The sequence below is a fragment of the Lampris incognitus genome, chromosome 2 (assembly GCF_029633865.1).
Source record: "Lampris incognitus isolate fLamInc1 chromosome 2, fLamInc1.hap2, whole genome shotgun sequence".
Classification (NCBI taxonomy): Eukaryota; Metazoa; Chordata; class Actinopteri; order Lampriformes; family Lampridae; genus Lampris; species Lampris incognitus.
The window spans coordinates 87,486,926-87,500,429 of NC_079212.1; the positions used below are offsets into that span (position 1 = coordinate 87,486,926).

The 13,504-nt window shown below is 51.6% G+C and overlaps 1 protein-coding gene across 1 annotated transcript in view; it reads left to right on the plus strand.

Moving 5' to 3' along the window:
• Window positions 1-13,504, plus strand: part of LOC130130669 (proline-rich protein 36-like) — a 37,680-nt gene that overhangs the window by 16,145 nt on the left and 8,031 nt on the right. The window contains exon 4 of the mRNA XM_056300443.1: window positions 5,158-5,268. Within this exon, the coding sequence (XP_056156418.1) occupies window positions 5,158-5,268 (111 nt within the window). The remainder of the gene's footprint in view (window positions 1-5,157; window positions 5,269-13,504) is intronic.

Here is a 13,504-nt window from a genome sequence, read left to right on the forward strand (position 1 = left end):
CTCCAAAATCGATCTGGTTGGCTCTCTCCAACTGACTGTCCGCTATGGAACCAAGCTTTTGCCCGATGCAGTTTTTCATGTGGCACGCCGTGGGGCCAACCTGATGGGCCTGGACATGTTCTCCGCTCTGGGGTTCTCCCTCTTAGACACAAGGGGGGCAGCAATCCTGACTGTCGCCACACCTTGGCAGCAGAAGTGGCCATCGCTGTTTCTGGGGCTGGGCTGCCTCTCCGCCTTCACCCATCAACCTCTCCTCAACCCTGCTGTGAAATCTGTCATCCAACCACTGCGCCGCATCCCGTTGGCTCTCCGTGATGGGGTCTCCGCCGAGCTGCAACAACTGCTGGAAGCTGGCATCATTGAACCGGTGGACGCGTCACCTTGGGTCTCAAACCTCGTGGTGGCTAAGAAGAAGTCGGGGGGCCTGCGTGTCTGCGTCGATCTACGTGCAGTAAATAAGGCAGTGGTCCCTGATAAGTATCCACTGCCCACCTCAGAAGAACTCACTGCTCAGTTCTATGGCTCTGAGGTGTTCTCCAAGCTCGACCTCAGACAGGGGTACTTACAGGTGCCCCTCCACCCCAGCAGCCGAAACCTCACAGCCTTTGTGACACATGCAGGAGTGTTTCGCTACACCAGGATGCCTTTCGGTCTCAGCTCCGCCCCTAGCTGCTTCCAGAAAATCATGGTCTCCGTGCTGGCTGGCATACTGGGCGTGGCCATTTATCTGGACGATATAGTGGTACACGGGCCCACCAGTGAAATCCACGACAAGCGCCTTAACATGGTCTTCGCAGCCCTGTCCAAGCACAAGCTAACTCTCAATGCTGAGAAATGTGTCCTCTCTGTGCCAGCCATCGACTTCGTGGGGTTCCGGCTTTCAGCGAGCGGTGTAACTCCACTACAATCCAACGTGGACGCCATTCAGGCCATCCCTGAGCCCAGCTCGGCCGCCCAGGTCGCCTCCTTCCTGGGTATGACAAGTTACTACCTGAGGTTTCTTCCCCAGTACTCTGCGACCACAGCCCCCCTGCGCCAGCTGCTGCGTAAGGACGAGCCATGGGTGTGGTCAAAGGCATGCAGTGACGCTGTGCGTGATCTCAAGACTCAACTGACTTCAACACCAGTGTTGGCTCACTTCGACATCTCCAGCTCCACCTTTGTGACCTGTGACGCATCAGCCACAGCGATAGGGGCCGTGCTGTCTCAAACCCAGAACGGTGTGGAGAAGCCCATTGCCTTTGCCTCCCGTGCCCTCAACCTGACCGAGCAGCGGTACTCCGTGGGTGAGCGTGAGGCGTTAGCCTGTATCTGGGCTTGTGAAAGGTGGCACCTCTACCTCTATGGCCGCTCCTTCACCCTCAGGACAGATCACCAGGCCCTGACAGCGCTGCTGTCCACATCTGGGACAGGCCACAAACCCCTGAGGCTGCACCGCTGGTGTGACCGCCTCCGCCAGTACAACTTCAGCCTGCAGTTCACCCCAGGCAGAGACAATGTTGTCGCCGACCTGCTCTCTCGCTCTGTCTCCACCCCAGCTCCACAGACGGACACTGACTGTGTGGAAAAGGACATTGTCCAAATGCTACACACACCCCTCCAGGCCACTGTCTCTCTGCAGGAGCTGAGGGCAGCCTCCGAACAGGACCCTGTCCTCTCCCAGCTCCGCACCTACATCCAGAACGGCTGGCCTCACAAGGTCCCAGAGGAGCTGGCTGCGTTCGCCCGAGTCAGACAGGAGCTCTCCTGCTGGAACGACACCTGCGTGGCACGTGGGTTTTGCACAGTGCTCCCAGCTGCTCTCCGTGCACGTGTTTTGAATACGGCGCATGAAGGCCACCTGGGCATTGTGAAACTGAAACAGCGCTGCCGAGACCTGGTGTGGTGGCCGGGGATAGACAGAGATATTGAGGCTCTGGTGAAGGACTGTTGTGCCTGCCTTGTGAGTGGCAAGACTGGCCACCAGGCTCCCCCACCCCTGCAACCTCTCGCCTGGCCCTCTCAGCCCTGGGAACACCTGCAGTTGGACAATTGTGGAGAGATCCATGGAGTTCCCCACCACCAACGCTTCATGGTGGTCGCCTACGATCTACACTCAAAATGGCCTGAACTCACCACTTCCGGCACTGTGACCTCACAGATGATCATCGACTTCCTGGACTCTCTTTTCTCTCGCTGGGGCCTCCCAAAGGCCATCACCACTGACAACGGCCCTCAGCTGGTCTCTGCTGAGTTCACTGCTTATCTCGAAAGCAAGGGCATCCGTCATATACGCACTGCGTACTACCACCCCCAGGCCAATGGCGGCGTTGAACGTTTTCACCAGTCACTGAAGAACGGCCTCAGAGCACACATGGCCCAAGGGTGCTCTTTCACGCAGGCCATCCGTCACACTCTGCTGCACTATCGGGCCACACAGCACTCGACCACAGGCGTCTCCCCAGCCTCTCTCATGCTAGGCCGGGAACTGTGCATGCCCCTTGACAGGCTCCGCCCCTCCACACCTCAGGCACCTCCCTCTGGGGTCAGAGCCTCAGTCACTCGTCAGCAGACGCGGATGAAGCAACGGTTTGACCAGTCAAAACGAACCAGGGTGCCAGACATCAATGTGTCAGACTGGGTCAGGGTCCGCAGGCCCCACAGGGACAATAAAATGGCTTCATACTGGTCCTCTCCTCTCCAAGTCACCCGTCAGCTGGGCCCAGCCACTTACCTCCTCAGCGATGGCACTCGGTGGCACTCCAGTCGTCTACGGAAGGTGTCAGCTCCGCCACACAGCTGGTGACACAACCATAGCCATTCCCTCAGCATGGCGAGACGCCCCGGGGCTTCATGCAGCTCCTACACGGGCCCCAGACATTTCTGGGCCTCAGCTTCCCCTGCCATCTCCCTCCCCACCTCGGCCTGCCCAGCCTCAGGCCGCCCCACGACCTGTTCGCACACGCTTACGCCCTGGCCACCTAGAGGACTTTTTGTCAACCTTTCATGTTTGAAATCCTGCCGGGGGGGGGGGGGAATGTTATGTATGCACACATCGACAGTGCTGCATTTGATTTGGTGCTGTTCTATTGTGCTGGGATCGATTGGTGGAGCCTGCGGGCTCTGGGTTGTTTGATTGGGTCTGCCTTTGATGCTGTGTCAGTCTAAATAAAGAATGCCACGGAGAGGTTGTGTCGAGCGACAGCGCTGTGTCCTGACGTGATTTCTAAATACAATAGGTACGACATCAAGTTTGATGCATGCAGACTGTACGATATATTTTTCCACTGTCTCTTTATTGAATAAAAGAGTGTAAACTACTAATAAAACACGTTAATCCCCTAGCTAACGGGTCTGACCCTTTAGCCGAGCGGTTAGCAATGTCGCCTTGTGGTGCAGTACATCCGTATCGAATCCCGCACCGGGCAAGAAAATAACCGGTTACATTGGTGGCAGCGGTGGGATCCGGAAGTGCGCAGATTCTCAGAAGTTTCTTCGGAGCGCGGGAATAACAAAGCGCGAGGGCGCGCTTCCGGGATAGGGTGGCTACTGTAAACTACTAATAAGGCCCGTTAGCTACGGGTCCGACCCTTTAGCCGCGCGGTTAGTGATGTCGCCTTGTGGTGCAGTACACTCGTATCGAATCCCGCACCGGGCAAGAAAATAACCGGTTACAAGAGTATTACAATAACAAACATTCGACAAACACTGAGACAAAAACAACATATTAAGGCATCATTATAAAGTAAGGATAGTATAGTAGGATTCCATTGTCAGTACGACATTACAATCCATAGGTTATCAAGACGTACGGTAAATGTTACATAAATAAATAAAAAAGACAATAAAATAATTAAACAGAGGTAAGCATAAAATTCAAGTTTCTCCAAAAAAAAAATATTGTTGTAGCATACTAACCGTATGAGCACATGTATTATTTATAATTTGGATAGACTCAATTCTGACTTCAATCCTGAAAGGGCTCAAATGATGGGCGAGTCCCCGACGACTTTGCTTTATGGATATGGTATTTCCCCAGCAGAATTAATAAGTTTACAGTCTGCTGAGCTTTCTGGTTTTTGTTTTCCTAATGTAGTACTACATCCTTGGCGCCCAGCTTAACTGAATGACTGGTTTGAGCAATAAAATAATCCCCCTTTTTTCCCAGAATCCTGCTGTGTGCCGACATTCATAAAATAGATGTTTTATAGTGTAGCGAATTCGGGGGACAACGCAACCACAGGAACTGCCGCGGCCGAGAAGCGAACCCGTATCGCCCGCACCGCGGGAGACATCGCTAACCGCTCGACTAAAGGATCAGACCCGCCAGCCAGCGGCCAACGTGTCTACTTATCCATGCATGTTACAGTATTTACTCCGCTGCACCTTTTAATCTTTTGTGAAACAGCTTTTTTAAACCCTATCAACGAAGCATCTTTTAACCATAATTAACTTTCTCTTGTACATCAACTTTATTACCATGTATGGTATTGTAACCTACAGAAAGAAAGAAAAAAACCCTCACTGGCCGATCGCCAGGGGGTCGGCCCCCTTTAGTCTCGCGGTTAGCGATGTCGCCTTGTGGTGCAGTACAACTCCGGATGGAATCCCGCAGAGGGCGGAAATATGCTCGGTTACATTGGTGGCAGCGGTGGGGTGCGGAAGTGTCCGAAAGCGTGCAGATCCTCAGAAGTCTCTTCGGAGCGCGGGAATAAAGAAAGCGCTTCCCGGAAGCGCGAGGATGTAACCTACTGTAAACTACAAAAAGACTCACTGGCCGATTGCCAGGCGGGTGAGGTTGGCCCTCATTAGTCGAGCGGTTAGCGATGTCGTCTCGTGGTGCAGCACAACCAACGATCGAATCCCGCAGCGGGCGGTTATTTGCTCAGTTACAGTATTTCTAACCTGGCTACAGGAGGAAAAACACTGTGTCCACATCCACCAGGTCTTTCTTCTGAACTACACGTTCTCCCCTTTTATCACCTCTCCCCATCATTTACTTCTTTTGTCTCTTTTTCGGTCCATCACCTCTCCCTCCCTATCAGTCTCTGTTTTATTTGTGCTCTCAGGCGTAAGATGCCTTTTTTCACAGAACACCTCCACCTCTGCATGCATGCGGACTAGGCCGACAACCCGTTATACTGACGCTCACTTTCATCTCTGGGTTCTTTCCTGCAGATGGACCCTGTCCAGAAGGCTGTCATGAGCCACACGTTTGGACCTCCGGTGGTGAAGACAAAGCGGCCAATCATTTCCTGCAACGTTTGTCAAATACGCTTCAACTCAGAGGTATGAATGTCGATGATCACGAGACACAGAAGACTCAGGATACAGATGGTGCCACGGAGGAGTCTGTTTATTAATATCCTTTAATTCAGCTGATTAACTAGAGAATGCACGCCTGGGAAATGAGCTGGGTTGCATCAGCATTAAAACGGAGATGGTTCCATATTGTTGATCCTGTGAGGTACCCATGAGGAGCAGATTTCTGTACCAGCGCTTCGGTTACATCAAACCATGACCTAAACCATTGGTGGGCAATCTTATCCAGAAAGGGCCTGTGTGGGTGAAGGTTTTTGTTTCAACTAAGCAGTTACACACCTGATCCCACTAATCAACCAGTAGAGTCTTTGCTGGCAAACTTGATTAGGAGACACGGGTGTGTAATTGCTTGGTTGGGACAAAAACCTTCACCCACACTGGCCCTTTCTGGATAAGACTGCCCAACCCTGACCTAAATGTACAATAACATATCGCTGCTGATTGCACTCCTGGTGCAAGTGAGAACGTGATCAGCAGTTTGTCAGCTCCGTTTTTAGCCCTTGGAGAGCGGACGGATGGGGAAGGGGTGGGAAAGTAGAGGTAAACACTCAGAGGAAAGCCTCCCTCACTTAACTTACACTTACTTTACTGTTGCTGTCCAGCAACTGGCACCTTCCGAGGAGGGTTAAATGGAGGATTTGAGCTGTCAGAGGCCATCTGTGAAGCAGGAGGATGAGCCTTGACAAATGTAATCTTGTCATCAAATACTGCTCAACCACGTTTTCGGCGTTTCTGCGGGCTAAAGGCCACACCTTGCCAACATGGCTGAGATGGACTGTGACTGAATAGGACATGAGTGATGAAACTTTAGTGGTGCGGCTTAAGGGTTCCCGTTCAGGAGGCAGGGATGTTAAACAAGCCATAACGTGCACTTCCAACCTCGCTACTGTATAGAGTTGGGTATATACTGGTTTTAACTTGGAATCGGACCAAAGAGGTGCTTATCAAATCCTGAAGGCATTTCAGTGGCATTTATAAAACTTGAGAAATAGATTGAACATTAAAAATGTCTATAAAACTCGTGTGTCAGGACCTTATTAACGTCTCCATCACCGGTAACGTTGTGTGTCAATACTTGCAGACTGCCCCCCCCCCGCACTTTCTTTCTCTCCAGTTGTACCTGGCCAATTACCCCACTCTTCCGAGCCGTCACGGTCGCTGCTCCACCCCCTCTGCTAATCCGGGAAGGGGTGCAGACTACCACATGTCTCCCATACATGTGGAGTCGCCAGCCGCTTCTTTTCACCTGAGAGTGAGGAGTTTCACCCGGGGGACGTAGCGCGCGGCGTGGGAGGATCACGCTACCCCCCCCCCCAGTTCCCGCTTCCCCCGAACAGGCGCCCCTGCCGACCAGAGGAGGCGCTAGTGCAGCGACCAGGACGCATACCCACATCTGTGCATAACTGTAGTGCACTGACTTCCGGTTTCTACTGCAGCGGTCATAAAAGCTCCCTGTTTGTTGGCGTGTGCTATTGACGATGGCATATTTTTCGCGACGCCTGCTAGATTTACCACGGATAAATATCAACCACATGCACACAACTGTCCACACACTTCCACCTACACCTACCAGCAGACGGGTGAATAAAGTTGCTGGTAGGTGCAGGTGAAAGTTTGTTCATCCGGAAACAGGAAACTGGTATGCTCGCTGCGGTAGAAACCGGACGTCAGTGGACTACAGTTATGCACAGAGTCCATTGGAATGGGGCAGCGTCCAAGTGGTGTCACAGCATCGCTGTCGCTATGGACGCGTCACAGGAAGTCAGACATGCGGAGCACGTTAGACAGTACAGCATGGCTGTGTTTACAACACCAACTCACGTACATGCTGCCACATATCCGATAATACTAAATGACGCAAAAAACGAAGAAAATTACAACAATCTGCTTACTTCTAATGCAGTCTAGTGCATCCGATGTCTGACTTCCGTTTGCTGCGAAGCTTCCGCTTCCGCTCGGGCAGGGCTAAAAATAGCTCATGGCCGCTGCCCCATTGCCGAAATCAGAATGATTCCCAACCCTACTTCTGAATTAAATTAACCAAAAGGCTCGTATACAGATGCAAAGTGTGAGTACATCAGAGGGAAAAATATTACACATAGATATCATGTAATATTACTGTAAAATATTACACATCGATATCATGTAATATAACTGTAAAATATTACACATAGATATCATATTATATAACTGTAACGTATGACACATAGATAACATGTAATATAACTGTAAAATATTACACATAGATATCATATTATATAACTGTAAACTATGACACATAGATATCGTGTAATAATACTGTAAAATATTACACATAGATATCATGTAATATTACTGTAAAATGTTACATATAGATATCATATTATATAACTGTAAAATAGGACACATAGATATCATGTAGTCTAACTGTAAACTATGACACATAGATATCGTGTAGTATAACTGTAAACTGCGGTGTGTAGTATTGTCCAGCTGTCTCAGGTGTACCGCAGCAGGTAAGTCATGGCTGCACCGGCAGCATGAAGACAGCTTTTCGGGGGAGGGCGCGTGTTTACGGCTTGCGGCGTTTGCTGTCACCCCTAAACCAAACACGAGCCTCGTCAAACACACGTCTGACATTTAAGCCTGCCTAAAATTAGCCGGTGAGCACGGAATGACTGGTGTTTCCTCTAGACACTGCGCGGTGTTCAGGACGCGGGCGGGAGGGTCACCCGAGACTCTGCAACACCGCCCTGTGCCACCTGGGGGGGGGGCCTAATTATATTTACCATGTCGAACCCGACCCCCCCCCCCACGTTCTCACGCGGGCCGCAAAGCATGGAGGTTGTTTGCAAACAACTTTGGTGCCATTTGTGTGACCAGTACGTACACACTTGTACACAAAGTGCACATGATCCTACACTCACGTAATGCCGCTGGCCCCCACCCTGCCAGCACGAGGTGAAGTACACAGGGACGTGTGTGTGTGTGTGTGTGTGTGTGTGTGTGTGTGTGTGTGTATGTGTGTGTGTGTGTGTGTGTGTGTGTTCGTGTGTGTGCGTGTGTGTTTGCGTGCGTGTGTGTTGCTGCGCGTATGCGCATATCGTACATGATGTGCGTACACGTGTGCGTTCATAATCACATGACTGGCGCGCGCGGCAAGTGTTCTGTTGTGGTCTTGTCAAATAAGTCATCCGGCGGAGCCACCTGTTGGTCCCGCTAGCCGAGCCTCAGAAGAGCCCCGCTCCGCCGCGGCTCCGCAGCGCTTCCCAGCGGAACCCGAGGGACGCGGGGCTTAGCGCAGCGTGGACATTCCTACATACTGACCCAACGCTCTGCCTACGGTACCGCACTGGGCCCGACGCCGGGTTCGGTACCGCACTGGGCCCAACGCCGGGCTCAGTACCGCACTGGGCCCAAACGCCGCGTTCTAACAGCAAGGTCACGCGGATGGACGCTCCTCTCCCTGACCTCCCCATCTCGAGGACTGAAGATCATGACCAGACAGCATTAATTCAGATGCGGACCGAGCGGCGAGTCAAGGTCAGGGAGACCCCAGGATGAACTACGAGTTCAAACAAAAACAACACGCAACCAACAGCTGGAGCTGAACTGCACACTGCGTAAGTGAGGTCAGGTGGATGTAATGATTGACAGGGGCCATGTGGGGGCTGCTAGCGGACTGTGTAGACCCCCGGATTGTAATTACAAGATTGCACTTCATTTCAGACCACAGAGGACACATTAAGGCTGTCAGTGTTCAGCCCGGCTCTGCTGCAACACTGACGTCACATCGTGCTGCATTAGCCACCGTCACCACTGCAGCACCACAACAGTGGACACCTCTCTCTGTCCCTTCTCTCTCTCTTGCTCTGTCCTTCCTCTCTAGCTCTCTCTCTCGCTCTGTCCTTTCTCTCGCTCTCTTCCTCTCTCTCGCTCTCGCTCTCATTCTCGCTCTCCCTTCTCTCCCTCTCTGTCCCTTCTCTCTCTCTCTCTCTCTGTCCCTTCTCTCTCTCTCTCTGTCCCTTCTCTCTCGCTCTTTCTCTGTCCTCTCTTTCCCTCTCTCTGTCCCTTCTCTCTGTCTTTCTGTCCCTTCTCTTGCTCACTCTCTCTGTCCCTTCTCTCTCTGTCCCTTCTCTCTCTCTGGCCCTTCTCTCTCTCTGTCCCTTCTCTCTCTCTTTCTGTCCATTTTATTCGCTCACTCCTCTCATTCTCCTCGGGTTTCAGGCCCGCATCCCACTCTCAGCTTCCTTCGCTGCCTCTGTCTGCTGAGCGAGATAGTTTTCTCACGCTGCATCTCATCAATTTTCATGTTTCTGCCTCTCCCTCTGTAGGGTGGCTCATCTGTCGCTCGCTCCTCTGCTCCGCTCTTCCCTGTCATCCTCCTTCTCCTCCCCCTCATCCCTTTACGCTCCCTGTGGGCTGTACAGTAGATTTGGCTCTCAGACCAGCTCTCTGGTTTCTGTGCCTTTGTCGCGTTATAGATAAAACATCAAAGCACATCCTGCTTAGAGAGAAAAGGATTTCAGGGACGTTCTCTTCCTCTCGTCTGCCTTCCCCCTCAAATCTCTCCTCTGCTGCTCCATTCATCTAAACCCCCTCCTTCTGTAGGCTCTTTTCCCCAGCTTTTCTCAGTCCGCTTCACCCACTTTCCCTAACCATCGTTTCACACTTCCACATTATTCAGTAAACGCTTGTCGTTCGCTGATAGTAGACGAGGTCGCAACTCCTTCGGAACCCAGTTTCTGTCTGGGTTGGTGCCATAGCCTTTACCCCTCCCAGGGCGTCTACAAGTTTCTGTCTGGGTTGGTCCCGTAGCTTTTACCCCTCCCAGGGCGTCTACAAGTTTGTGTCTGGGTTGGTCCCATAGCCTTTACCGCTCCCAGGGCGTCTACAAGTTTCTGTCTGGGTTGGTCCCGTAGCCTTTACCGCTCCCAGGGCGTCTACAAGTTTCTGTCCGGATTGGTCCCGTAGCCTTTACCGCTCCCAGGGCGTCTACAAGTTTCTGTCTGGGTTGGTCCCGTAGCCTTTACCCCTCCCAGGGCGTCTACAAGTTTCTGTCTGGGTTGGTCCCGTAGCCTTTACCCCTCCCAGGGCGTCTACAAGTTTCTGTCTGGGTTGGTCCCCTAGCCTTTACCCCTCCCAGGGCGTCTACAAATTTCTGTCTGGGTTGGTCCCATAGCCTTTACCCCTCCCAGGGCGTCTACAGGGTAGTAGTACGTTTTGTTATTCAACCCGTAACTGGGGTAACCTTGACTCAATTACCAGGACATGTCCACGTTCAAGTGGACCATAGTAATTGATCTACGCGGGGGGTTACTCCTCCAGAGGTTTTCTGTCGGGGTTTGCCCCACCCTTAGTACCCCCCTCCCTCCAGAGGTTTTCTGTCGGGGTTTGCCGCTAAGGGTGGGGCAAAGTACCCCCCTCCCCCCTCAGCGCTCCTCAGCACACCGCCAGCCTTGTTTTATGGCCGTAAAGTGATATTTGACCTTCGGCCGACTCTGAGAAACCAGATAAGTGAAGGTCGGGGGGACGGCGGGAGTAAAGGAAGCTCTCGAGGAATGGACAGGAGGAGGAGGAGGAGCAGGAACAGGAGCAGAGGGAATGATGCAAAGGGAGGAAGATGGAGTGTCGCGTTTTTCTCTCTCGCTTTATTATGTGTCCCTCCAGGCCTCTTCACTGTCATCGCTCGGCGTTGTCATACAGCTTCTTCTCTTTCACGGCTAATTGAAGGGCTTGTGGCGTGTGCGCGCATGTGTGTGTGTGTGTGTGTGTGTGTGTGTTTGGGGGTGCTGGACTGGCGTCGGCCTAATGCTCTCAGTGGAGTAAGGTTAGACGGGCTGCTATATCTGCCTCTGTCATTCTGTCATGCCAGTCAGGACGTGGACTATACTGGCAGACACCATCAGCAGTCTGTGCCTGCAGCTTAGACAGGCATCCTGCCACGTCCCGCTGCCCCCCCACCCCACCCCCACCCCGCCCTGCAGCCCCCCCCTCTAATCACTCTCCTTAGCATTGTTATTTACACAACTAACCAATCTGATCCCCAGAGGGGTGGAGTCACACCCTCAAACATGCGCGCGCGCACACACACACACACACACATACATACACACACACACTCACTCACACACACACACACACACACACACACACACGCACACACACACACAATTTGAATTTCTCCTGGTTTCTCTCCTTTTCCACTCTTCATCGCCACAAACAGTCCGGGGCTGTGTCAGATCATCTCGCCAGTGATCGTCAGCCCGACGGGAGCGGTTCAGTGATGCGCCCTCTAGTGACAGGTTCAGTGATGAGCCTCTAGTGACAGACAGGTTCAGCGATGAGCCTCTAGTGACAGACAGGTTCAGTGATGACCCTCTAGTGACAGACAGGTTCAGTGATGACTCTCTAGTGACAGACAGGTTCAGTGATGGCCCTCTAGTGACAGACAGGTTCAGTGATGACTCTCTAGTGACAGACAGGTTCAGTGATGACCCTCCAGTGACAGACAGGTTCAGTGATGAACCTCTAGTGACAGACAGGTTCAGTGATGACCCTCTAGTGACAGACAGGTTCAGTGATGACCATGTAGTGACAGACAGGTTCAGTGATGACTCTCTAGTGATAGGCAGGTTCAGTGATGACCCTCTAGTGACAGGTTCAGCGATGTCCCTCTAGTGACAGGTTCAGCGATGTCCCTCTAGTGACAGGTTCAGTGATGACCCTCTAGTGACAGGTTCAGCGATGTCCCTCTAGTGACAGACAGGTTCAGCGATGTCCCTCTAGTGACAGACAGGTTCAGTGATGACCCTCTAATGACAGGTTCAGCGATGTCCCTCTAGTGACAGACAGGTTCAGCGATGTCCCTCTAGTGACAGACAGGTTCATTCGTGCCCCTCTAGTGATAGACAGGTTCAGTGATGACCCTCTAGTGACAGACAGCGAGAACACTGTGGACAACTCTTCTGCAGTAACAGCCTCATCCCAATGTCAGTCCCGATTAACTAACGACTCAGCTGAACAGGCTTAAAGCACAGAAAATGCAGGGAGGTGAAACGTTCTATTCTGTAGGTTGTGAATTTCTATTGGAACACCACGGGGGGGGGGGCAAGAATGGTAGTGTTTAAACAAAAAAAAACTATGTGCACAGACAGTTTCTGTGAGAATAATTCCCAAATGACCTCTGTCCTCAAGGCAGAATAAGGCTCAAGTACATTAGGTTATTTGTGGGATTTGGTATGTTCTTTTAGTCGTGAAACTTTAATGACACCATATATTAAACACTGTCACAAAACAGCACGCCCTCCGAATCTGCATGTATGTAAGTAACCTGCTGACATCTATTACAGCACCTCTCATATACTCTCTGCACCATTCACCTTATCACCTCTTATTTCACCTGTATATAGTCAATCCTCGTGTATATATTGTGTATATATGTTCTGCTTCCGGTATGGGAAGATGGCGGCGCGAATTCACTTTTGCGGCGGCCTCACCCAGTGCCATCGATGCGATGTCTTTGTCCACATCTGCGTTTAAGTTTGTCTTCGTTTGATGGCTGGGAGAGCTTGGTCGCCTAGCCTTGACTGTGTTTTTAGTGTCGTCGTGTCGAGTTCGGGGAGGTGTGTGGAAGGTGTCTGGCTGGGAGAGCTGGCGTTGGATCGGCTAAGGGAGCTTGATCTGCTGCATCCTGTGGGCCCAGGGACCACGGCCCTGTCTGGAGCTGTGCCCAAAGAGGTAACACCGAGGGCGGTCTGACAGGACGTGGAAGTGGGGCAGGCTAAGCTAACTGCAAGACCATGCAGACCGGCAGTTCCGACAGTCATCCTGGCTGTTTTCCTGGACAGTGATTTTTTTTAGCTTTGATATATTGTGTTAGTTTGGATATGTGTGTTGTTGTAGTTTTTGGATCTGTGTTTTTGTCTTTGTGTTGCACTGCTGTGGGCTGGGGGAAACAATGTTTCGTTTCATTTCATGTGTGCAAGTGCATGAAATGAAACAACAGATTAAGTGTTTCTGAATCTGACACCTGCAGGTTGTTGTGTTGTAGTGTTGTTGTTCTGTGTTAAGTACACCGAGAGAGCCACGACACCAAAGTCACGTTCCATGTATGTGCAAACCAGTAAGACCAAATAAACCAATGAACATGACTCTGATTCTGACCTCCATGCACATCAGTGTGTTTTCGGCGATAAATGAAAGTGAACGTCAGTCTTCTGCA